This window comes from Dromiciops gliroides, chromosome 3 (genome assembly GCF_019393635.1).
Source record: "Dromiciops gliroides isolate mDroGli1 chromosome 3, mDroGli1.pri, whole genome shotgun sequence".
NCBI classification, from domain to species: Eukaryota; Metazoa; Chordata; class Mammalia; order Microbiotheria; family Microbiotheriidae; genus Dromiciops; species Dromiciops gliroides.
Genome location: NC_057863.1, coordinates 16233105 through 16260281, shown reverse-complemented (window position 1 = coordinate 16260281; position 27177 = coordinate 16233105). Strand labels below are relative to the sequence as shown.

Below are 27177 nucleotides of genomic sequence, written 5' to 3'. Positions count from 1 at the left end.
AGGGGTCATCCTCACTTGTGGGGTGCTCTTCTTCAGCTCCACCTCTTAGAAACTCTCAACTCAAATACTGCTTCCTACATGAAACCTCTCCTGATTTCCCTAGCTACTAGTGCCTCCCCTTTCCTATGTATGTATGTATGTATGTATGTATGTGTATGTATGCATGCATATGTATATATGTGTACACAAAATTATATATGTATCTATGCACACACACACACACACAAATCACCTTATGTTTGCTATCTATGTGATGTGCTGTGTTTGAAGGAGACTTGGCCTGAGAGCCGGGGAGATTCAATACCCAACCCAGACTGACACCGGCTAGAGACACTTCTCAGTGCTCAGGGATCTCTCTAAGGCCACAAGTTGCAGAGAAGATGCCGCCAGCCCCAAGGAATTTCTTCACCTGGGACTTTCTAGAACAAGGAAAGGCCAGCTCCAGCCCCTGTCTTTTCTCTGTCCATGTTCTCTCCACCTACATGGATCAATGCTTTCCCTCACTTCACTCACTCATTCAATTAATGAATCAATTAACATTTATTAAGGGCCTACTATGTGCCAGGCCCTGAACTAAATTCAGGGGATATAAATAGAGGTAAAAGATAGTCCCTGCCCTCAAGGAGTTTACAGTCTAACGGGAGAGTCAGCCGCACAAACAGATGCATACAAAGTGAGCTGTGTACAGGATGAATGGGAAATCATTAACGGAGGGAAGGCACTGGAACTAAGAGGGACTGGGGAAGGCTTCCTGTAGAAGGGGGGATTTTAGTTGGGACTAAAAGGAAGCCAGAGAGGTCAGTGGTCAGAGGTGAGGAGGAGGGAGCATTTCAGGCATGGAGGACAAGCAAAGAGAGGGAAGGGCTTGTTCTGTGAACAGGTCACTGTCACTGGATGAAGGAGCACGTGTCCTGTAAAGGCCTAAGGTGTAGGAAGCCTGGGAAGGGAGGAGGGGCTGGTGAAGGGCTGTGTAGCCTGAGTGTCTGGCACACAGTAGGCCCTGCCTAAAGGCTGTGCAGTGTGCAGACCCAGGCACAGCCTCTCACCCACCTCCACGCCTTCTCACAAGGCAGGCTCCCTTCCTGCTCCATCTTTGAGCCTGGCTGCTCCACCCAGACCCTCCATCTCCAGCTCTGCTTCATCTCCTTCTTGCCCCTGAAGCTTCCTTTGGAAGCCTAGACAAGATGTTAGTTACCGTTCAGCAGTGATGCTGAGATTAGTTCTACTCCTTGGCAAAGACGCTTCGAAGAGCCTTCTCAGGCAGCCAGGCACTATTGAAGGCCACATCGCCACGCCAAGCACCCGTCCCTGGGTTGAGAGCCTTGCCCTAGCTCTGACTGCCCCCAGGAACAGAAGAGCAAGAAAGAGACGCCCATGGATTTCAGCTGTGGTCTGTGGTACGGCCACATAGCTAGCCATCCATCAATCAGGTGAATGAATAAATGGCTGGCTAGCTTTTCCTCTAGCTAAGTCTTGAGTTCCAGGGCAGAATAATAACAATACATTGATCAAATTAAAGTGGACAATCTTCCTCTGGCATGAATTTTCTTGTTTCATAAACCGCATACAATTAGGAGATTCAGCGGATGGATGATGTAATTTCTTCAACAAGCTCCAGGATTTGGAAAATGTGAAGTGAATAATGATGGCCCTTTGTGCTTTAAAGGCGTTAATTATTTAATAGAGTGTTCCTCCGTGGACGTTCAATCTCTATTTTCATTTTCATTTTGGAGCCAGTGAAAGGCATTGGGATTTGGTGATTACCATCCTCCCTCTCTCCCCATCTCTTACTTGTTGCATTATCTGGAGTCTCCCCAGGGATCCAGTGCACCAACCTGGGAACCCAGAATCCCATTCCTGGCTCTACTCCTGACCTTGAGATGGTCATGCGCTGGATCCCAGCTTCCATATGTTGAAGGGGAGAAATATCGACACGTACATCAGTAGGTTGTGATGAGCATAATTAAATTATGGACGTGTGATACAAAGAAAAACCTGAAGTGTTTTGAGCTTTTTGGTGCTGAATGTAAAGGATTCATCTTTATGTGTCATAAAACAGTCTATGCCTGTTCAAACTCCCCTCCTCATCCAATCAGTTTCCAAGTCCCATTGGTTTTTCTTTTGCAGACCCTTTCTATTTCTCCTTACCACAGCCTCATTTATTAAAATTAAATAAACATGGTGGCAGCTAGGTGGCACAGTGGATAAAGCACTGGCCCTGGATTCAGGAGGACCTGAGTTCAAATCCAACCAGCTGTGGGACCCTGGGCAAGTCACTTAACCCTCATTGCCCTGCAAAAAAAAAATTAAATAAACATTTGTTAAGCACTTATTATATACAGAGTATTCAGTTAGTGAAGTGCCTAATGACCTCATGTCTGGACTTTGTAGGAGCTTCTTAACTGGTCCCTCAGCCTCTGGCCTTTAGTCTATGCTGCATACTCTCAGCTGATCAATCTAAAGTACAGACCCTTGTTGTTTAGTCATTTCAGGTACATCTGACTCTTCATGACCCCCATTTGGGGTTTCATTGGCAAAGATACTGGAAAGATTCGCCATTTCTTTCTCCAGCTCATTTTACCCGTGAGAAAACTAAGGCAAACAGGGTGAAATGACTCACCCAGGGTCACACAAATGTCTGAGGCCAGATTTGAACTTGGGGAAGATGAGTCTTCCTGACTCCTGACCTGGCACTCTATCCATTGTGCCACCCAGCTGCCCCCAAAAGCCCAGCAAAGGACTGACTACTTTGATTAAATACCGTCTGCAAGATATTTCCAGGTCACCTATTAAGCAAAGGGTCAGTCCTCTAGACCAGCATTCAAGGCACACCACAGCCTTGGCCCAACCAACGTCCACTCAGCTTAGTCTGGGATGGCCCTTTTACTCCTTCTTTGTATTTTCCTACCTCTCTGTCTTTGTTCATGCTGTGCTTTCCCTCTGGGATGCCTTCCTTCCAATCCTGACTGGTCTCTGCCTACCGCATTCTGCTCATCCTTCAAGGCCCATTTCAGAGGTCACCTTCTCCACAAAATCCTTCCTGATCATCCCTCCATTGTCTGAACTCCAGAAGTCCTTGCTCACCATACTGCTCATGACGGCATTTCTGCTGCCTTCTCCTAGATGTTTGTCCTCATTCTCCTTACCGGATTGTCCCAGAGGATGGGGTCCAAGTCTGATGCAACTTTGCTGAGCCTCACAATGATTTCTGCTCAGATATTTTCATTTCAAAACAAATTTTGTTTTAGTTCCCAGTAGGACTTGCAAACTGTTTTGTTGTCTTTAAAATGGATTTTTATCTTTTGTTTTCATATTTATATTTCCCCTTTTATCCCTTCCCCTTTCCTCTTCCAGGGAGCCATCCCTTATAATGAAGAATTAGAAAAAGAGGGAGAAAAAAAGTCAGCAAAATCTGCAAAAACTTTGAGAAAGACCTGATGTTATATGCGGTGATCCCAACAGTGAACTCCCTCCTCCCTAGGGAGTAGTGGCAGGAAGCACTATCTCTGTGGCCAAGCTTGGCATCTTGTAGCATTTGTTTTTAATTCTTTGGGCTTGTTCTTCTTTCTGTTTACGTGGCCATGACCACTGTGTCTGTTATTTTCTTGGCGCTACTGACTTTATTCTGTATTGCTGCATCTATGTACAGGGTGGGTCAAAAGTCATGAAGGGGTTTCAATATTTAACAATGCCTTCATCTCTTGTTTTTAATTTATAATACCATAGTACCATATACACTGTATATAGAAAATGAATTTCCTTTGTCTGGTAAAAAACAACGAAAAAATAATTTTCAAAAAGTGATTAAAACATCGTGACTTTTGGCCTACCCTGTTTTCCTTGTTTTTCTATATTCATGACATTTGTCATTCCTTATAGCCCTTGATACTTTATAGACCAGAGTGTATTTAGCCCTTCCCTACTCAAGGGGCTGGGCAGCTAGGTGGCATCATAGTGCATAGAATGCTGGGCCTGGAGTCAGGAATATGAATTTTTGTGAGTTCAAATCTGGCTTCTGCCACTTATAGTTGTGTGACCCTGGGCAAGTGACTTAAATCTGCTTGCCTCACTTTCCTTTATCTACAAAATGAGCAAGAGAGAGAAATGGTAAAACACTCCAGTATCTCTGCCAAGAAAACCTTAAGTGGGGTCTTGGACAAGACTGAGAAATGACTTGACAACAACATTTAAGTACTTCCTATTTGCCAGGAGCTGTGTTAAGTGCTAAGAATACAAAGAAAGGAGACCACTCACTCTTGCCCTCAAGAACCTTTGTTTCCAGGTCTTAGCTACCAAAGTAAAGATGCTGCAGTGAACATTTTGGTATGTAAGGAGCCTTCCTTTTTGTCAGTGATCCCCTTGGGGTTTATGCTTCCCACGAGAATCTTTATGTCAAAAGGTATGGAGACCTTAGTCACTTGTTGGCAGAATTACAAATTGCTTTTTAGAGCAAAGCATTTTGTAATGGAATTCTTCTGTTCATTTCAACAAATATTTTTCAGGGTCATATGAGAAATATAACAAAAGGGTAAACTGAGGCAATTCTCTAAGCAAGATAATGGTTTATTAATAGGGTGTTGAACCCATTAATAAAGGATGGGTTAATGCCATTGCCTTTGGCCAAAGACCCAGAATTGAAGTTGCAACTCATTTTTATACATATAGAACAAAGAACAGAAGAAAATCATATAATTTTCCAGCATCACAGGGCTGAGGGATCATGATCAGTTACATTAAAGAAATTGAACATAGCATACACATGGAGGAATACCACCTCTCTCTATCTCTAAGGAATGCTTTGTGCATTTATGGGCCCAGCTGCATCCTGAGATCACTGATAGGGACCCAGGGCATAGAGTCACTGACACCTGGGGCATTACATCAGACCGCCTTTTTAATTGCTAAAGATGGTACAAGATCACTTAGTTTGGTGTCTTAAGGATAACACAGAAACTTGCAGGAAATGCTGAGATAACGTTATATGGCAGTATTGAAAACAGAGTTTTTCCATAACCAACAGTGATTGTGGGAAAGCTTACACCTTGGGTATCTAACTCCCAAGAGAGGGACACTGAATATCTGAACTCATGAGCTTCTTCACTCAGAGACAGAGAGGAGGCTCAGGTTTGTCATATAGGGTCCAGAATATGCTTACAGAATAAAATCATTCACAGAGTAAAACCAAACATCAAATGCAGGAGCAGGGTCTGACTACATTGTACAAAACCTTCTCTTTGGCTTTGTTGTACTTTCACCCCTCTGTGTCTTTTGCTCACGCTGGGCATTATGTCTGGAATACCTTTCACCCATTCTGACCTTTCTCTACCTGAAGAAATTTGACTAATCCTTCAAAGCCAGATGTGCTCTCGTAGAGATTTCTTTTGAATATAGATTGGATTGTATCAGTAATTTTCAAAGTGTGGACTGGGGACCCCGAGGAGTCTCTGACACTTTTCAGGGGGTCTTTGAGGTCAAAACTAGTTTTGCAATAATGCTAAGGTGTTTTAGTTTCTAATATGGCAAATATCAATAATTAAAACCCCCATAGGCTAAAGTTTTTGGGGGGAGGGTCCTCAATAATTTTTTAGTATAAAGTGTGATGGAGACCACCAGCCTAGATAATCTCTTGGGTTCTTTCCTAAACAATCACTGAAGTCCCTCCCCGCTCTATAATGCTTGGAATTTCAGTTACTGTCATTTCTCCAAAGCACTAAAATGCGAACTTGAAGCTATATAATGAGACTAATAAAGGATATCTTTGTGAAAGCTGTTTGACACTGAGCAGTTGCTTCTGGCTTCCAGCATTGGCCAGGACCTCACTCATCCTATTGATCTTCCCCAAATCTTTTCAGAATAACGGGACGACTGATCACCAAGTGGAATCTTTCATAAGGAAAAAACTGGAATCCCTGTTAAAAGAATCTCAGATCAGGGACAAAGAAGACCCTGACAGCTTCACTGTTCGAGCTCTGTTGAAGGCTACGCATGAAGGCTTAAATGTGCATTTGAAGCAGGTATGGGGAATTCCTTCTGGGATCTGTCACTTGTCAATCGATGAATAAGTACATGCTCTGGTAAAAAAAAAAAAAGCTCCTAATTTCTGCAATGGCTGAAAGGGAGATGAAGCTCCATTTTCTTTGGTTGAACCTGAGCCTTTTCCATAATGTGTCAGTGTGCTTTCCTCAAAATGAAAAACAGATTTTTGCGGAAAGTCATAAACGTTGCTTTTGAATTCAGAGGACAGTAGTAAGACTGCCGACTCTGGAGTCAAGAGACCTGGGTTCAAATGCTGGCTCCGACACTTTACCTATGAGGCTTTTGGCAAATTGCTTATCCTCTCTGGGCCTCAGTTTCCTCATTTGTCAAATGAGGGGCTTGGACTGGATAGCCTTTGATATCCCTCCCAGGTCTAATTTTCTACTCGAGTAATCCAAATGTGGGAGAAACTGGGTTTTAATATTTCAGTGAGTCTCCTGAAAAAGAGACAGTCACCTGGGCTGGCCTGGTTGGCTTTGGATGCCCCAGGCAGAGCTCTGCATCTGACTCATTCCCTGATGCTAGCTCTGTTCCTTAGTGACATCACCTCCTCTGGAGGGGAAGAGAAAACCAGGGGCCACTTGTGTTGCTGCAGTGAATGTTCAAGAATCTTTTCCTTGGTAGGGAAGCTGAGGGGGTCACCATCCTTGTTGCCATTCAGTCACTGTTCACTGGAGGCATCGAGAGAGGGCTTTATCTCAAAGCTGGGCTGTAAAGGAAGCTGGGCACCATGGGAGGGAAGAGCTTTCCAGACAAGGGGACCAGCTATTCACAGGCACAGGTGGCCAGCTGCATCAGAATGGACAGTGGCTGATCTGCAAGGAGGGGTGAAGGCCTAGACTTATTGTTCTATCCCTTGGAGCCAGCAGGATGCCTTGAGTGGAGAGGGAGACAAACATGGGATTTTTGTCCTTGTATCTTCTTGAGCTCTCAGTCCCACAAAAATCCAGGCAGGCCACAGACTGTTGAGCTGTGGGGCATCCCCTGGCCCATTGTGTGATACCCCCACCCAGTAAAGGCTAGCAAGCCTTTACATGTCTCCGGCTTGTATCCCTGGGGAAGGAATTGGCATTGGCCAGTCCAGAGGCTTCATGTGCACTTCTGTGGGAGGATGGGGGTGTGTTCTGGAATTGAACCTTCTGGGAAACAGGCCATGTAGTGAGCCTCCAGGCTGCAACCATCACAAAATTGATCTGTTTCAGCAAATAGCCTCCCCTTTCCCCATTCCAATGCCAGCAGTAGCCTTCATCCTCATGGAATCATCCCTTTAGCCTGTAGCCCAGGGCTAAGAGGAGACTGAAATGGTGTGACAATCTGAGATCCAGTCATCTCTTTGGAATGACAAAACTGAAAATCACTAAGGATTTTTGAGGCCTGAAGGAGACCTTTAGCTTTAGGTCTATCGTTATTCATCTTTGCTCATCACCACCACCCCCCCTTTCCCCAAACAAAAGGCGTGCCTGAAGGGATGGCTGGAGAAGCCCCTGGGACTTGGGACACCTTTTGTTTTCCTTTACTCTTAACACAGAGAGAGGATGCTTGTGTTCTGGGAGTGGGGAGGTGACTGGGTCATGTCAGGGTTGGTCAAAATGACCTTAAAGTAAAGTATACCCCCTAAAGTGGAGATCATGGCAGTGCATTGTGGGGGGCCACCCCAAGCCAGAATCACTGAGTGATTTGGTATGACTGGGTCTGCTCTCAGCTTCTTGTCATGTCAACTGTTGACAGGGTTGCTAGCCTGGATCTCCCGGGTTTTTATACCAACCTTTTCCCTGGAGTTTGGTTCTCAGATTTGTCCTAACAGTAAGAGTTGACTGTTCATAAAGTACTGCCTTTTCTATAGTCTGTTTTTCTCATCAAGGGACCTAGGAGCCTGCATTTGTTAATGAATTTGTATCTACCTGTAACAGATATTGAAAGCTGAGTGCCCAACACACAAGTCTTCCTAACCAGTCACGTTAAATGGAATCTTGAAATTGCTTAGTGACAGCTCAGAAAAAGAGCTCCTTGCATATTCAGTCTTCTGACTTAAGTGAAACAAAGTATTATTGTTGGATGTCACTAAACAACTCTGAGGTACCACCTCACACCTATCAGGGAGACATATAACAAAAAAGGAAAATATTAGATGTTGGAGGAGATTTCGGAAAGCTGGAGTGCTAATCCACTGTTGGTGGAATTGTAAAAAAAAATCCAACCATTCTGGAGAGCAATTTGGAATTATGCCCAAAGGGCTATAGAACTGTGTATACCGTTTTTTTTTTTTTTTTTGGCAGGGCAATGAGGGTTAAGTGACTTGCCCAGGGTCACACAGCTAGTAAGTGTCAAGTGCTTGAGGCCAGATTTGAACTCAGGTCCTCCTGAATCCAGGGCCAGTGCCTTATCCACTGTGCCACCTAGCTGCCCCCTGTGTATACCTTTTGATCCAGCAATACCACTGCTACATTTTTATCTCAAAGACATCCCCCAAAAGAGAAAAAGACCTTTTTGTTCAAAAATATTTATAGCAGCTCTTTTTGTGGTGGCTAAGAATTGGAAATCAAAGGAATGCCTATCAGTTGGGGAATGGCTAAAAGGCTGTGGTACATGATGGTGATGGAATATTATTGTGCTATAAGAAATAACAAGTAGGATAATTTCAGAAAGGCCTGGAAAGACTTGTATGAACTGATGTATGGTGAAGTGAGCAGAACCAGGACAGTGGGCAGTGCCCAGAGACAGCAATATTGTTCAATGAAGAACTGTGAGTGACTTAACTATTCTCTGCAATATAATGATCCAAGACAATCCCAAATGACTAATGATGAAGCAGACTATCCACCTCCAAAGAAAGAACTATATTGATTGAACACAGACTGAAGCAGGCTATTTTTCACTTTCATTTTCTTCTTTTATTTAAGTCTTCTTGTACAAAATGACTAGTATGGAAATGTTTTACATGATTACACATGAATAACCCACATCTGACTGCTTACCACCTCAGGGAGGAGGGAGGGGAGAGAAGGGAGAAGGGATAGAATTTGGAACTCAGAGCTTCATGTAGAAATGTTTATTATTATTATTATTATTATAGAAAAAGAACTGTTTGTATGTAGAACAGGCTTGCTGCAATGTTTGAAGGTCTCCCCTCCCTGGAGGCCTTCCCTCCAAGGCTGGGTGACTGCTAGCTGAGGCTAGTGCAGAGGGGATCCCCAGCTAGGTGTGGGTAGAACTGGGTTCTCCTCCAGCTGAGATTTGGTGACCCTGTTGTTCTTTGTGGGCTGGGCCGCTTGGGAAAGGCTTCGTGCAGGAAGCAAGGCTGAAGGAAGGGCAGGCTGTAGATAACTAGGGGAAGGAGGAGCCCTTTTCCATTGGAGGAACTGCCTGAATAAAGGCACAAAACAAGAAACCAATGTGAATGGACAAGTGGGTTCACGAAGGGGAATGACAGTGGAAGGGGAGGCCAACAAGGTTGCTTGGGATACGCTGTGCAGGGCCTTGAATGCCAGGCCCAAGAAACTGGTGCATATTCAGTAGCCTTTGAAGGCTTTTGATCAGGGATGGAATGTACACAAAGAGGTGTTTGAAGATGACTCATGTGGTTATAATATGTAGGAAAGAGAGGAGGGGTCAGAGACCGATGGTCCAGTTGTGACGTGATGGGGTCTCAGCCAAGGGGGTGAATGAGAGTGAGGAGGGATGTAAGAGATGTTACATAGAAGAAGTAAGAATTGAGAGGACTTGGCAACAGAATGTCCTTGGGGTGGGGGCGGGGGCAGGGGAAGTTTGCAAAAGCTAATGGAGATAAAATGCTTTTCTTGGTCTGCAAAGGGGACCTGGAAACATGTTCATGGTGTCTTTTTGTTTACACAGAATTCGGATGTGAAAGAAAGTGGAAAGAAGTCTCATGGACGGTCCCTAATGAGCAGTTTTGGAAAACACAAGGTATGAAACGAGACTTGCCAATGGGTATATTGACAGTTTTTACAGTAATTAACTTCAATGGTTACTTCAGAATCCCTTCTATGAGTCTGTACTCAGTATCGCCCTCTGGACTAAGACATGGAAGAATTGGAGGCTTCCTACTCTGGGTGAATATATAAGTTCTCTGACTTCTCTGGTCCCTGGTTGTATAACAACAACCACACACTGTAAGGTTTGCAAAGTATTTTACCAGTATTATCTCCTTTTGTCCCCAGAACCTTGGAAGGTAGGTGCTGAGATTATCCTCATTATACACTGAGGCAGGCCGAGGTTCAAATCTGGTCTTGGACAATTACTAGCTGTGTGACCTTGAACAAGTCACTTAACCTTGTTTGCTTCAGTTTCCTATCTGTAAAATAAGATGAGAAGGAAATGGCAAACCCCTCCAATATCTCTGCCAAGAAAACCCCAAATGGGGTCATGAGGAGTCAGACGCAAATAAATAACAGCAAAATGATGATAATCACACCATCTCCTCTAAGTGGAAAGGATATAGACCAGAACTTTGGAATGTTACCCAAGGTCACAGCCAGTAAATGTCCGAGGCTAGATTTGAACTCAGGTCTTTCTGCCTCCAGGTCCAGTACTCCATCTACCAAACCATCGGGCTACCATTTCTGTCATAGGAAGGAGTTGGATCATTAAGTGGTCCAAGATCCCTGGCAGCTCTAATTTCTAGACCTAATGCTAACCACTTGGGGGGCCAGGCTTACTAAGTCCAATTTTGAACAAACAAGAACAACAAAAATTGATGCATCCAGATGTTTCTTTGTTCTTTGGTGTCTGAAAGGTCAGCAGGACACTGTAGATTGTGTTACTAAAAATACATGTTGACCTTCACAGACCAAATTGTGCTGGCTCAGTGTGTGTGGTGTGTGTATGTGTGTGGTGTGTGTATGTGTGTGGTGTGTGTGTGTGTATGTGGTGTATTTCTGTGTGTGGTGTGTGTATGTAGCGTGTATGGTGTGTGTGTATGTGGTGTATTTCTGTGTGTGGTGTGTGTATGTAGCATGTATTGTGTGTGTGTGTATGTGGTGTATTTCTGTGTGTGGTGTGTGTATGTAGCGTGTATGGTGTGTGTGTGTGTGTATGTGTGTGTGGTATATGTGTATGTGTAGTATGTGTAGGGTGTGTGTGTGCTTGTATACAGTGGAGCTCTGACATTTTCTATTAAGTCAAAAAGACTTGGCACAGGAGCCTGTGATGAGCTCCGTGACCATTCTCCAAGGACCAGTGTTGGGAAGGTTGCTCATCAGGCCAGGGCAGGGCGGTGGAGTCCTGAATTGCAGGGGGGGTTACCATCTGTGTCAGTGTTGGGGGGGGACCCTCCCTTGGAGGGCTTTGCAGATCCTTGAAGCGTTGATGAATGTGGTCATAGGCTTAGAGCTGAAGGGGCCCCTTCCTTTTATTGATGGTGAAATAAAGGCCTGGAGCAGTTAAATGCCCAAAGTCGCAGGTACTCCCAAGCTGTTGACTTGGGAATCGAGTGCTTTTAATCAGCCTAATTCAACCATCACAGTTATCCCTGGCCCATGAGCCATCTGGAACAGTGAGATTGTACCAAATAAAAACAGGGGGATTTGTATAACAGTGCTGCCCTTGCCACCAATCACTCAGTACCCCGTTATTAAAGGCCTGCTATGTGCCAGGGACTGGGCATAAGCAAAAGTGAAGCAGCCCCTGCCCTGGAAAAGTCAACAGTCCACAAATAAGGACATCCAAGGGATAAAGCAGAGATATTGACCCTGATTTCATTGCTAAAGGGAGCCTTCCTGGCATGGAAACACCCTTCACTAATGGAGATCAGGGCTTCCTCCGCAAGTTCTAGTCTTAGTTTTCCAGAGCACTGAGAGGATAGGTGACCTGTCCAGGGTCACACACCCAGGCTGTGTCTTCAAGGCTGTGACTCTATCCACTGCACCACACTACCTCCCAGTATGCCAAAGCAATGCAAGTAGTAGGTGGCACCTGAGCTGAGTTCTTACAATATATATGAAGTTTTATTTTGATTTCAGAATTGTCAGTCGTCTTTTATGGAGCATTTTATGCCAGTTATCGTGGCCCCATAAACTCCTGGGACAAGTAAGACTTGATGTAAAAATAGAGAGTGATGCATGATATCCGACTCTTGCTCATGGCCACCAGGAGAGAAGGGAATAAAATGTTGTGTCTGAAAGGTCACTCGGACACTGTCTGTGTTACTAAAAATACATGTTGCCATCCATGGACAGAATTGTGCTGGAAATTCTTCCCACCCCTTTTGTATAGTGTAACTGTCTGGGGAACTTGGGGGACCTGGTGTCATCCACAAGTCATAGTAGAAGTCCAGAGAGCTAGCCTTGACTTTAAATTGTCATCCTGGGCATGGCGGGGTGGGGGTGGGGGGCTACAAATACCATTTGATAATGTTGGAGAGTGAGGAGGTACATAGATTGAATTCTAGATTTGTGACTAGAGCACCTAAGTGGGTTTTCCCATTTATGAATGTGTGACTCTGGGCAAGCCACTTAACCTCTTGAGGCCCAGTTTCCTCATCCATAAAATGATCAAATAATCCCTAAGGTCCTTTTGAACTCCAAATCTGTGGTTTTTTCCTCCGCTAACAGAAATAAGGCCTTGAATAGGACTCTATAAAAACCAAACAAAAAACCAAAATCAGAAAAAGCAAAACTTCTCTCACCCCACCCTCCTCCAAACTGCACTGTACCTTTAAGCAGCTGTTGGCTGAAAAAGTGAAGACATAAAAATCATGCTATGAGGTAAAGCCACATCAGTTTTTAGCAAGGAGGCTGTTTACTGGGCCCAATTAAGGCTGGTCCGTTAGGACCAAATTTCTGCGACTTGTATCTTTAGGCAATAGTGACCATACTGGGATACCCAACTGGGGACCTTGTAGAGAAGTGTGAGTTCAACTAATTTCCACCCATTCCTCCCCTTACATTCCTGTTTGTTCAATGAGCAGTTAATTGGTGACATTTTTTGAGGAATAGTGCTTTTTAAAAAATCATAATAAAACTGCAAGTCTTCTCAGGGAAGCCCAGAGTCCTTATGAGTAAACTGCTCAATTGCTTACATCATCCTAATTCACTTCCGAAGATGAGCTGGCAAGCTTTGCAGATCCGATTCCACGGCTGCAGCCATGGGATTTCTGTAAGGCGTCTCGTGAAGGAATATTGAATGTGGACGCCACCTCAGACGACGAAGGCCCTCCCTGCATCATCACCTCTAAGCAGTGGTTTCATGGGACACTGGGGAATTCTTAGTTTAATCACTGTAACAGTCACCCTAATTAAAAGGCTGTGCTTAAAAACAGGTGGTTTGGGTTACTTTGATGAATATAAAACAGGAATTTTTCCTCTTTTGAGGCATAGGAATAAATGAGGGCTTAGAAGAGGAGTCATTCTGGGTTAATGATAGTATTTCTGTCCCAAGAACCACCACCACCCTCAGAGATATTTCTCATTAAATTGGCCACTCATTATCAAAGCCACAGAACCCAGTTATGTTGCCCAGGCAGAAAATGGAGAAACTTGTCCATTACAACATACAATGGAATTAGGAAGCATCCCTGCTGTCCTCAGAGGTGATTGTTCATTTCTTCATCTTTTCTAAGACAAGTGATACCCAGTGTGAAGTTGATGTTGTTGTTCAGTTGTATCTGACTCTCCTGGACCCTATTTGGGACTTTCTTGGCAAAGATACTGGAGTGGTTTGCCATCTCCTTCTCATTTTACAGATGAGGAAACTGAGGCAAACAGGGAGAAGTGACTTGCCCAGGGTCACACAGCTAGTTAGTTAGTGTCTGAGGGTGGATTTGAAGTCAGGTCTTCCTAACACCAGGCTCTGTGCTCCATCCACTGCACTGCCACCTAGCTGCCCCCAATGTGTAGTAAGTATCTTTTGTCAAGTGTTATTTTGAGTAGCTATTCTCAGGTACATGAGGTCCTGAATCTTTCTGGCTTCCTCCTTGCTTTGGCTGCATAAGATTCCCACCTTTCCTCTGCTACTCTTCCCACCTCACCCACTCTTCTTTGATTTTTAGATCACGGGCTCATAGATTTAAAACTAGAAGGTACCTTAAATCCCATATACTCCAGTACCCTAGTTTTATATTTGAAGAAACTGAAGCCCAAAGAGGGAGGAGGGGAATACACATTTATTAAGCACCTACTTGAGCTACACTGTGCTAAGCACTTTATAAAGATGACCTCATCCGATTCTCCTAGCAACCCTGGGAGGCAGGTGCTGAGGGTGCTGGGGCTAGGAGAGGTTTAATGACTTGCATTTCCCTCACAGTCAGTGAGTATCTGGGGAAGGATTTGAACTCACGGCTTCCTGACTCTATCCATTGTGCCACACCTCTCTGCCTTAGAGCACACATACTAAGTAACAAAGCCAAGTTTCAAATGAAGCCCCTAAAAATCCAGACCTAGCATTCTTCCTCTTGGGGAAGATCATTTGGTCAATTGATGAACCAGTAAGCATTTATCAAGTGCCTACTGCATGCTAAGCACTGGGGTTACAAATGCCTAAAGAGCTTACATTCTAAAATCCTAGACACAGCCAGGTGATGGTACAGTTCCTCATAGAGGTAGCAAATCTCACACCAAATTACCCCCAGCCTCAGAGTTCTATTGGAAGATACCTGGTTGATATAGAACCCTCCAATGCACAGCCTCTAGATATCTTCCAGGGACCAGAAAGAAGAAAAACAATTCAGAAGGGCAGTTGGTACTCAATGCAGTCCAGCAGCATTTAAATTCTTAATATGGACAGGTACGGTGGGATAAAGGCAAGTACTTCCTGTCCTCAGGTTAAGCCTCTGTCTCTCCCCCATCTCTCATTTTGGTTTTTAATCTCCCTCCATCCCACGTCCGTGGCAGAGATGCGTGGCAGAGATGCGTGGCAGAGATGCGTGGCAGAGATGCGTGGCAGAAGGGGCTTATTGACAAGTCTTGTGTGATTTCTCTAACAGAAAACAACAAAGGGAAGGTCCAAGTCCAACAGTACTGATGATGAAGAGGAGGCACAGCATAATTCTTCCGGAAAGGAAGGTGGCCAGCTCTACAGGTCAGGAACACTGCTACTGTTCTAAGTTCATGCAATTACCTGGCATACCTGTGGCCTTCTACTTGTTACCTGTGATAGATTGTAACCTCCTAGAGAGTCAAACCAACAAACCATTGTTGGTCACCCAAAGTGTGCCAAGTGGCCCTGTGGGATATAGATGATGATGACTTGTCCCCTTCCCAGTGAGAGAGTCAAGGCATAAAGGTGTGGGAATTTAAGGGACGATATATTGATTCATTGCCAAATGAGTAACGTACTGTTGCTAAGTGCTGGGAGGTAATGGGAGGCATAAAGTGTTAGGGGTAGAGCAGTGTGTGAAGGCTTCATGGAGATGGGGGTTCTGAACAGTGCCCTGGAGCATGGCTGGGATTTGGAAATGTGATGAAGAAAGAGGAAGGTAATCAATGAGAGAAGAGAGTCTTAGCCTCAGTCTCTGGACAAATGTCAGGGAGTCTATGAACTTGCTTTTATATCTATATTTGATAACTCATCAGTTTCCTTTATAATATAGATTTCATTGTATTCATTTAAACACATTCTGAAATGGAGTTCAGAGGCTTTACCAGATTGGCAGAGGGGTCCATGACCCCAAAAAGGTTAAGAACCCCTGAATGAGAGGAAACAAAGATTAGCAAAGTCATGGAGGTGAGTGGGTGAACCTGCTGGGAGAAGAAAGTTTGTGCAGGAGGTGGAGCAAGAGGGACGCTATCTACACATGGCTGCTTCATAGCTCATGATGATGAATTTAGTCAACAAGTATTTGGTAAGCACCTACTGTGTGTGAGACATGGTGCTCAGTGCTGATACAAAGACAAAGAATAAAACAGTCTTTACTTTCAAGGAAGGATGATATTCATATGGGGCATTCCAAAGAATGCCTGGACTGATAATAACTATCACAGATTGAGTACAATGGATAGATGGGACATGGTCCTGACCTTTAGGAACTAGGAAAGTGCAGACTATAATTACTATAAACTTAATAAAGAAATAGAGCAACCTGTCATAACACCTGCTTGCGAATATCTTTGGAGGTAGGATGGGGAAACAAGAAATTATGAATTTTCAAAGAAGTATTCTTTGTATATAGCAACTCGTAGACTTTTCAATATACATCCTTTATGGACTTTACAGGCTCAGCCGCAGAAGGAAAACCATGAAGCTGTGCCGGGATCTCTCTGATTTGGTCATCTACACGAATTCTGTGGCAGCCCAAGATATAGTAGATGATGGTAAGACTAGGCATAAAGCTTATGTTTTTCTGATATTACCAATCAATTGATTGATTCCATCAATCAGCCTGCCAACAAGCATTTATTCAGTGCCTACTGTGTACCCTCAGGCATAGCGCTGACCAAAGATGAAATCATCCTTACACACAAGCAGCTTGTATTTTAAAAGGGAGACAACACTCAAACCACATTAGGGATTCCTGTACCATTGATACTGAAATATTCCCCTGAATTCCTGATGACTCACCATTTGTCATTGGTTCCTGAAGGCAAAACTATAAGAACACCATCTCCAGAAGGTTTAACTAAGCTAGAATGGCTTTGAACATGAGCCCACTGAAGGCCCAGCCATATGTTGTCTGAATACTGGCCCAGCTCAGTTCAGAGAGCCCATCGCCAAGTTGTGATGGGCAGAAAGTGAAGGGTATTTTTGTCCACAGAAACTCTTACAGACCTTTGAATTCAATTTCCTGAGTTACAGAAGGCTTGCCATCTATGTTGATAGAAGAAGTACTCCCCACACTCAAAATTAACTGATCCTCAAAATATTGACTGACCTTGAAATGGATTAACCTTGATATGTGGGGTCTTTTTCAAACAAAGTTAATTTGGGAAGTCTCATGTTTGATAGGGCCCGTGTTAGCTCCAACAAGGAAAGTAGGTTGACTCTTATGTGTACTTAGCATAGATCAATAGCTCAGTATATATGGTTGACTGACTGAAAGATTAGGGAGTCAGAGTGAGTTCAGGCAGGAGATTAAGTTGTGATTTGCTCTTGTATTATTAGGGAGATAATAGAAATTAGGGCAACTCTAGAATCAGGTCCAGCAAATGATTTTCTCTAAACACCTGTCCCTGGAATACGGTGCAAATGCTTTTCTCTAATTGACTTTGCTAATCATGGGAAGGATGGTCACAGAAGATTAGTCCAAGTTAACATGAACAAGAGCAGCTGCTGGATCAAAGTGATGTGTTAGTGGGTTTTTTCATTACTTTTCTGAAACCTTAACTTTGAGAGAAGTCATCTTGAAGATTGAAAATTCATCCCAAATAGGAATGTCTTCAGCTACTGAATTATCCACTTAGGATGATGGGGAACATAGAGGCAGAATATACCTCAGAAGTCATTTAACCCAAAGATCCTTATATTATAGGTGTGGAAACTGGGGCCCAGTGAATCAAAGTCACTAACCTATGGTCACATGGTCAGTTAACAAGGGGTAGAGGTGGGGTTCAAACTCTAGGTGTCTGACCCTAAACCAGTATTTTAGGAGGGACATTGATGTGCTGAAAAGCCTGGCCCACAGGAGGGGAACAAAAATAGTGATTCTTGAGTTAATTTTATATGAAAACTGGAAAGAGATCTTTAGCCCGGAGAAGAGAAAGGATACAGAGCACGTGAGTGGGATGATAGTGGTATTTAAACATTTGAAGAGCATAGCCATCCCATCAACTTCTTGTGGTTTCAGTCCGATAGCCTCCCCTTTATGGCTCTAGTCCATGATGTAAGACCCATAAATCCATGTAGCCCAGAGTCAAGCCTGGAGCTACTGCCTCTTGATGACTTCAATGGACATTGTGGCTTAGAGAAAACTCAGCTTCTCTCTGGATAGCTCTGCTTATCCTAGAATCTCACTAGGGAGTACAATATCTCTCTTCCTTTTCATCCAAGCACTGCTACATGCTAAACTGATAGTTTCTGACCAGAGTTGCCTTCACCAATTCCTTCCTTTTACAATTAGATTGATCTGTTGTTGTTTAGGCTTGTTCAATCCTGCAATGCAGATCAGTACTTTCTCATTTTTCAGTCATGTCCAACTCTGCATTACCTCACTTGGGGTTTTCTTGGCAGAGATACTGGACTGGTTTGCATGTCCTTTTCCAGCGCATTTTGCAGGTGACAGAACTGAGGCAAACAGGGTTAAATGACTTGCCTGGGGGTCACACAGCTAGTAAGTGTCTGAGGCTGGATTTGAATTCAGGTCCTCTTGATTACAAGTCTGGTCCTCTATCCCCTGTACCACCTATCTGGGTTAGATGATATGGCTTTTAATGTCCTTATCATCATATAACCCTAGATTTGATCCTTGCATACCTTGCATTCAACTTCAGATGGAGTCCTTTCCTATTGAGTGGGGGGGGGAGCTCTTTCCTCAGTGCCCCTCTCCCCTTCCAGCCACGTCCCACAGGATTTCTTCCCTTTGTTGCTGATTTTGTCCTTTTCATTGTGATGAAATTCTGACAGCTTAGCAAGAGAACAACAGTTTAATAATGCTCCACAGTTCCCAAACAAGCTCAGAGACTGTCTTAATGTACTGAAGAGTGTGTTTGTATGTGCGTGGAAATATCATTTCCACTAAATGCTGTGTGAAACCTAATCCTATTAGCTGTAATGGAAAGTAATGCTGGGCAATGTTCTGCTTTTGAACTTCAACTGTTTTTATTACACAAGAAAATGAGCAAGAGATAATGAAAATGTGACATTTTACACACAAATGTGGCTCAGCTCTACTGGTAGACTAATTCATATGTGTTTAGTTGGCTTTTGAAAAGTCATGCAAACAAGAATCTTGTGTATAAGTGATTTTTTATAAGATAGGAAAGACATGGTCACTTAAAAATCCCAAGTTTAGTCAAGGTTGTGTAAATCTGATCCCACCTTGCTCCAATTACTCCTCATTAAAATTGGCAAGTCACATCATTCTTCAATGGGTTTGAGGTCTATAGGACATGTCTCAAAAATGTAGAAAAGCAGAATTGTACTCCATTTTACTTACTCCTGATGACCTCAATGGACACTGTGCATTGGAGAAAGCTGCTTCTCATGAAGACCATGTACTAAAGTTGTAACCTACTAATCAGCTGAACCACAATTTATTACATGTCAACAAATTTGACCTTGTATTAGTCATTAGGGTCGCAATGAGGGGAAAAAATGAAACAGTCTCTGACTTCAAGGAACTTATATTCCACTGGTTAAGAAGCAATAAGTACACAGATATGTAAATATAAAATATGTGCAAAGTAAACGATATATTTGTATGCACACACACACAAAGTAATTGGGGGAGGGGCATGAAAGGTGTTAACAACCAGAGAAACCAGAAAAGGTCTTATGTCGTATGTGACCCTTGAACTCAGTCTTGAAGGAACTCAAATGTGGAGATAAGAAATGAGAGCATGTCAGGCATAAGGCACATATTGTACAAAGGCCTGGAGGTGGGAGATGAGATATAGTATAGGAGAAAAGAAGTGTTTTGCTATAGCAGAAGGAATATACATAGTGATGAAGTAACAGATTCTTGTAGCATTGAAGTAAAGTAAAAATTCTAAAATAATATGTTCACGTTCTACCTGGTATCATTCTCTTGACATGATGTCCCGCTTTCCTTTTCCATGCAAACAAACAGGGACAACAGGAAATGTTTTATCCTTCAGTGAAACAAGAGCCCATCAGGTGGTGCAGCAAAAGTCAGAACAGTTCATGATGTACAACCAGAAGCAGCTCACCAGGATCTACCCATCTGCCTACAGGATTGATTCCAGTAACTTCAACCCGCTACCATATTGGAATGCTGGATGCCAGCTAGGTGTGTGCTCCTCCTTTCCCCTGAAGGAGAAGGGTCCCCCAGGCGGCTCATTCATGGTGGCTTCTTCTCTAATCCTCCCACTTTCCAATTATACAGTCGCACTGAACTACCAATCTGAGGGGCGCATGATGCAGCTGAATCGGGCCAAATTCAAGATGAATGGCAACTGTGGCTATGTGCTCAAACCCCAGCAGATGTGCAAAGGTTTGTCTCTGTTTTCCGTATGATTCAATTTATTAATTGATTAAGCTTACGGAGGTCTATGCCAGGCCCTTGAATTACAAAGGCAGAAATGAATCAGTCTTTGGAAGGAACTCTTTGATCCATTGTTCTATAATTGGACAGTAGGAGATAAGATTAGAATGAGATATTGAACCAGAGGTCCTTGCATCTCTCAAGGGATATATTTCAAGGGGAGGGGGAGGGAGGGACAATGAACTTGGGTGAGAAAATGTTACATCTTTATTTTCACTTTGTCTTTGGCTTCCTTTGTTATTTTATATTATGCATTTAAAAACATTATTCACTGGATGGAAAAGGGGATCCAGGACACAAAAATAGTTAAGAGCCCTGGTATGAGGTTGTGACTCTCCTGACAATTACTTAGCATAAAGGAATGTTTGCGGTGTTAAATGATGAATGTGTCTTATAGAGTGGCCTGAAGTCTGAAAAGTCATTGTCTCAGTCTGACTTTGAGTGTCCATGTTTGGAAAATTGCCACATAAAGCCCTTACCTCTCTCTTGGGATCCAGAGGATTGCTAGGACATTGTCACTGGAGTACTAAAGATGGGAAGGTCAGGATTTTGGCAAGCTATCTTAGCCCGTCTGATGCCAATGTTTGATAGTCCTAATAAAAACGGGAAATATGTTATGGATACAGACTCCCAGGTTCTAACATGGATATTTTGGGCCGAACTCATTGAAGCTCCAAATCGAGAACAGATTTATGTTGGTGCAATAAAATGACTTTGAAAATGATTTTTGTTTATTCCTTTCATATCTGTGTCAGAAAAGGGTTGACTGTTTTCTCAATTTTAAAAAAATCACTTCCCTCACTTGGTTCAATGCTTTAAATACTAAAATCCAATGTATCTTTTTTTTCCCCAAGCAAATGATTACAGTTGCATTTTTGGTGATTAAATTGGGGAGGCATATTTGGAATGAATCTGTTCTATTGCCCTTTGGACACTTAGCTTAACAGGAAAAAACCTTAAGGGCATTCAAGGCCAGCTGGCATGGGCTGCCCATGAGAGCCAGCTTAAAAAATAGTTACATGATAACGACTTTGAAGAAACTAACAGTGGGGCACCACAACATGTCATCTGCTGCCTCTGTCTGAACTGCTGTGGGACACAGGCGGCTTTTTCTGGCTAACATTCCCATGATACCAACTCGAGTTTTTAAAATTCTGCTTTCCTTGGCGCATACATGTAGGTACATTCAACCCTTTCTGTGGTGATCCACTGCCTGCCAATCCTAAAAAACAGCTCATTCTGAAAGTGATCAGTGGCCAGCAGCTCCCCAAACCTCCAGACTCCATGCTAGGAGACCGCGGTGAGGTAAAGTATACACAACTGAGCTCCTGATCAAAATGACAACTTTTTATTGAGTTTAGATGACATTGGAATTGTCCCTGTATTTTTAAAGAATTCTCAGTTTGGGCTGATGGCTCAGCAAACAAGCATCTATTTCAGTACTTGCTGTATGTCAGGCATTATGATACATACTAGAAATACAAAGCGATGGGTATAAACCAGACACAGGGTAGATAGAAGGTAACGGGGAGGGCATTAGCAAATGGGAGGACCAACACATTTTAGCATGAAGTCAAAAAAGCAATTTTATTGTGGATTTAAATATTACACAAAAAGAAGAATTTTGGGGTCCTACCTGATATAGATTATATAGCTTGGGACAGAATCACATTCAACAAGCATTTAAAAAACCCCCTCTTACTGTGCACTAGTTACTGTGCCAGGTGTCTAAGCACAAGAGGATTGGGATGTAACATTCTGATTGTTAATATCTATGAATGTATACACAGGTATATTATATGTACATGCATATGTATGCATCTACACATATGTGTGTACATACATATAAATATAAAGAGAGGGAGGGAGAAAGGGAAGAAGCGGGAAGAAGGGAGGATGAAGTTGTTGACTGGGCACTCTGGAGAGACTTCCTTATGGAAGGACGTCACACAAGCACTGAGTCACACAGGATGAGAAGGCATGGGCGAATTGCGCTCATCATTGGAGGGAGTACATACGCCGGTGAGATCCTGTCTCCTTAACTTCCAAAAGACTCAGTTTCCTCATCTTGTAAGATCGAAGGAATAGGACCAAAAGGGCCTTTCAGTTCCTTTGCAGTTCTAGAACTATGAACAGTTAAAGTATAACTTTTCATACATAGAATTAGAAAGGTGGCAAGTATAACTCATCAGGAAAAGTGATTGTAACTTTTGCTGGACCATGGATCACATGTATGTAGCTGATACGGTTTTCCAAGTTTATTAATGGAGACTTGTTGCTAGCTTGTTGGCCAGTATTGAAATCAATCGTAGAAGACTTTTCTTCCTTTTTGTTCTGCTTTCCCCCCTTCTTCATACATCGACATTTTGTTTGTTTGCTCCCTGTGTCTATCCTCTTCTCACCTATTCAAGTACTCCTCCAGTGCCTGCAGTGTGGGAAGGCTATGCTAGCAAAGTACAAAAGGTGATGAGCCCCACCAAACTAAGACAGTTTTGGATGTGGGCCTAATGATGGAATCTATAAACAGCATCCCAGGACCAGTCTGGTTTAGGGCAGAGAAACTCGAAGTTTCACAGCAAAAAGATGAAATCATTAGCCACTGCACCTCCATGACATCACAGAGATCTGCCACTGTATCTATTTGTATGTACATGTGCACACACAAATGTGAATAGGACTATGACTGCCTGCAATTTTCCAAAAAATCAATGGGAAAAGACCCTAAGTGGTAGAACTCCTATTTGTGTTAACCTTTTATAGAAGCCGAGTTTCGTAACTAAAAGGGGTGGGGCAGCTAGGTGGCGCAGTGGATAAAGCATTGGCCTTGGATTCAGGAGTACTTGAGCTCAAATCTGGCCTCAGAAACTTCACACTTAGTAGCTGTGTAACCCTGGGCAAGTCACTTAACCCCCATTGCCCTACCAAAAAAACCCAGCAACACACATAACTAAAAGGGAATCATGCAGCTGCCAGCCCACTTTATAGCATCCCTCTTACTCCCTGTGACCCCTGAAGTCCTTATGTATCAGATTTCTAGCTTCCTGGCCACATTTTTGGAGGTGCCCCAGCATTAACAAACAATTTAGATGTCTGTGTGTCTTTAACAACAGCATAAGCAATGTCTTATTCTCTTTGTTTAAATAGATCATTGATCCATTTGTTGAAGTGGAAATCATTGGGCTGCCCGTAGATTGTTGCAAAGAACAGACTCGAGTAGTAGATGACAATGGTAAGATGCTCAGCTTTTATGGTTTGGAAGCAAAGTGCTCATAAATAGGACTAAGCTTGAAGAGAAAATTGTTTCCGTTTGGAAGAAAAAACACTGAGGACTTCCCATTTCTGCCATCTGTTTCAGTGGTGGAAATGGACTTAGCAAATGTGACAAGGTGGATGCATATTTTGGTAACTGTGGGAGCCCTGGCTCTTAAGAGTTTTGCTAAGGGGGAAGTTTAGTGAGAGGGCATGCCTTGGGCACCATATCTTTTATTTCCTTTATCATGCTTTCCCACGTTACTAATCCCTGATAAGTAAAGGGCCTGTGAATGAATTGTTCCTTCCTGTGATCACTGGCAATCCCAGTGGTAGGCACAGTATGCCCAGCCAGAGAAGTCATGCTTCATGAATATGTGTGGACAATTGAGGTTCCATTTTCTCTGGCATTTTGCTCAAGGCATTGTGACCTTCGTTTCTGTCTTCTGTTGTATTGTGGTTCTTCTCACCTTTCACTTATTAGCCTTGTGAATTCAGTGTTTTAGGCCAGCTGAGTGTTGTAGTGAATATGGTGATAGAGTCAGGAAGACCTGAATTTGTATCCTGCCTCAGACACTTAACTGGGCAAATCATTGAACCTCTCTCACATTCAGTTTCACAATCTGTGAAACGAAGATAATAATGACACCGACTTCAAAGGGTGGTTGTGAGGATTGAATGAAATTACATGTAAAGTACTTGATAAGCTTTAAACTATTATATGAATGTTTACTTTTATTCACTCATTCCTTCATTTATTTATCATCATTCATTTATTCATTCACATATATTTATATCTAATTTGCCTATCATCAATCCACCCATCTGTCCATCTATCCATCCTTATCTATGCATCATTTATCTATGTATTATCTATCAGTCATCTATCATCATCAATATCAATGTCTATCTACCTAAGATCTACCCATCTATCATCCATCTGTGTAGCAACCATCTATAGATAATGATGGATATCATCTGTCCATCCATTTATCTATCATCTACCTTTGTGTCACCTATCATCAATCTTTCATCTGTATATCATCTATGTATCAATCATCTATCATTTATCTATCAAGACATATATCATCTACTATCTGTCAACTATATATGCATCTATATATCAACCATTAAGAAATTTTGATTAATAGATATCAATCATTTCTTTATCATTCATCCAGCTACCCATTTGTTGATTGACCTAGGTATCAACCATCCACAAATTTTGATTGATAGATATTGTTTATCTATCATTGATCTAGCTACCCATTTATTGATTTATTGATAGGACAAGATCTGTGATTTAATTAATATAGGGAGTTTCTGGTGAGGAAGTCTCTCTGCTATTACAAATCCAGTACCTTTAGTGCCCTATTGGCCTTAGGAAAACTGCCTGGGGCACAGAGGAGTCAAGTGATTTGTCCAGGGTCACACAGCCCAGGTGGCTCCAGTTCCATATTACATTGCATCTCATCAATCACTTTTAATAACCTCTCAAGATACTTGTAGATTTGGGGTGAACAGGGAGCCAACATTTTTGGTTTTGCTTTTGTTGTTTTTTTGCTCGTTATTACTTGAAGAGAACTCAAGAAGGCAGATTAAAGCGCATGACTGATGGAAACATTGTGTTTTCAAACTAACACATTTGCCTTCTTGTGTTCTTTTCCAAAAAGGCAAAATTCCATTTCCCTTCACTTTCAGCCTCCAAGAATTGCTTGATAGATTTTCATGAGGCCAAACAAAGAGATAATCATGGCTTCAAGAGATCTCCTTTTCTCTTGGTCAGGGCTGTCACCTTAGTGACCTTCAATTTACAACTTGGATGCCATTCCATCAGGTTAGGGATTAGTTTGAAATGGAAGGCAGGTGCTCAAATGCATTGGAAGAGTTAAAGAAGGAAAAGACTAAATAGTGATTTATATCTTGGTGAAGCCACTGAGAGTTTCCTATATAAACAACCTAAAAACCAGAGACTGGATTTTACTAGCACTTTCTCTTTTAGTTAAATCCAAACCAATCCAGAGAGTCTCAATGCTTCATTACCTTGATGAAGCCTCAGTGACCACTTGCAATATGCCATAAAGGGGATTCCTTTCGTCCTTGGGTAATTTTTCTGGGATCCCTTCAACTCTCTAATTCTGGGATACTGTAAAGTTCAGGGGCCAGATTTTCTCTCTGGAGGATCTTACTGTTGATAGTTCAATCTTTGCGGGTCTGCGGTCTGCATACTAAAATCAAGGGATACACCTAAAAAGAGAAGTCTTTTTGTTGTGGTTTTTGGATTTTAGAAATTGAGATTCATGTGACTTTTGAGCATGTACAGCTCTCTTTTTCTCTGCATTTACATTTCTTGACTTCAGTGTATCCTAAATAAAGATGACCATGAAGGGACTCATACTTTCAGTCTTTGTTTCTGGGCATTTTCTGTGGGAGGTTTGAAGAACTTGGAAAATTGGTTTTTGAGAGTTTTTTCTGCAGATGTCATTTCATATCTCTTTGGTCCCAGACAGAGGCAAAAATGTCAGGAGGACTAGGTCTTACAGGGATTCTTTAGCATTTCCTTAAAACAGTTTTCTCAGACTCTGTCTGGTCTACTTAAGACAAGTCTTTGTTTCTCATCCTTTGGGAGCTTGAGTTCATCGGACAATTCTAAGCATTTTCTCTCCTATACAAGCCAGTGCTATACATGAGCAGGGAACTGGGAAATGAGGCAGGATCCATTCTCTTGTCTATAGCAGAAGAGGGGTTTGGATTTCCTTTAGCTGATTGCAGATTTCATAGGATTATTACCTTGTAAATAATTTCCATCATTAACGTCCTGATGTTTTCGTCAATGTAACTTCAGCCAAATATTTTGGCCATCTGATGTTCTCTTCTTTCTTGTGTTTCCCTGAGGATTTAACCCTGTCTGGGAAGAAACGCTGACATTTACCATACACATGCCGGATATAGCTTTGGTTCGGTTTCTAGTTTGGGATCACGATCCCATTGGAAGAGACTTTGTCGGACAAAGAACGGTGACTTTCAGTAGCCTTGTGCCTGGTCAGTACAGCCCTGCTCTGGGGATCTAAATTGATTAATCCTCAATATAAAATATTGCCAATGAAGCATGTTATGTATAAGAGCAAAGTATATAGAGTCACATTGACAAAGCTTTCTGTTCTTTTATCAGGCTACCGTCATGTCTATTTGGAAGGGCTGACAGAAGCATCCATATTCGTGCATATAACAATCAATGAAATTTATGGCAAGGTAGGTATCAGTGTGAGACTTTGAAGTCTTTACATGGTTGGCACTAATTACCCTCGTGAAGATGCTGTTGTCATCCAAAATGATCCCCAGAACAGGTTAATGAGAATAGCATGTGAACACACCTAAAATTCACTTCAGTTCAACAAATATATATATATATATATATATATATATATATATATATATATATATATATATATATATATATATATATATATATATATATATATATATATATATTTTAGTGAGGCAATGGGGGTTAAGTGACTTGCCCAGGGTCACACAGCTAGTAAGTGTCAAGTGTCTGAGGCCGGATTTGAACTCAGGTCCTCCTGACTCCAGGGCCGGTGCTCTAACCACTGCACCACCTAGCCGCCCCCAACAAATATATTTAAAGTGGCCACTGGTTCGAAGCACTGCATTATGTGCTCGAAAGAAAACAAGGTCTCTTCTCTTAAGGAACTTAATTCTGTTGGGAGAAAGCAATGTGTGTGCAAAATTAAATTTGAAATATGTAGTTATGCAAAATA

At 42.5% G+C, this 27177-nt stretch overlaps 1 protein-coding gene across 2 annotated transcripts in view; it reads left to right on the top strand.

Annotated features, from left to right (window-relative positions):
- The window catches only part of PLCH1 (phospholipase C eta 1), a 239848-nt gene that overhangs the window by 204565 nt on the left and 8106 nt on the right, over positions 1 to 27177 (top strand). For both annotated transcript variants that reach the window (XM_043998386.1, XM_043998387.1), the window contains 10 exons: positions 5853 to 6014; positions 9889 to 9960; positions 14975 to 15069; positions 16204 to 16301; positions 19712 to 19891; positions 19988 to 20095; positions 21327 to 21451; positions 23291 to 23375; positions 26291 to 26437; positions 26568 to 26647. In XM_043998386.1, the coding sequence (XP_043854321.1) occupies positions 5853 to 6014; positions 9889 to 9960; positions 14975 to 15069; positions 16204 to 16301; positions 19712 to 19891; positions 19988 to 20095; positions 21327 to 21451; positions 23291 to 23375; positions 26291 to 26437; positions 26568 to 26647 (1152 nt within the window). The remainder of the gene's footprint in view (positions 1 to 5852; positions 6015 to 9888; positions 9961 to 14974; positions 15070 to 16203; positions 16302 to 19711; positions 19892 to 19987; positions 20096 to 21326; positions 21452 to 23290; positions 23376 to 26290; positions 26438 to 26567; positions 26648 to 27177) is intronic.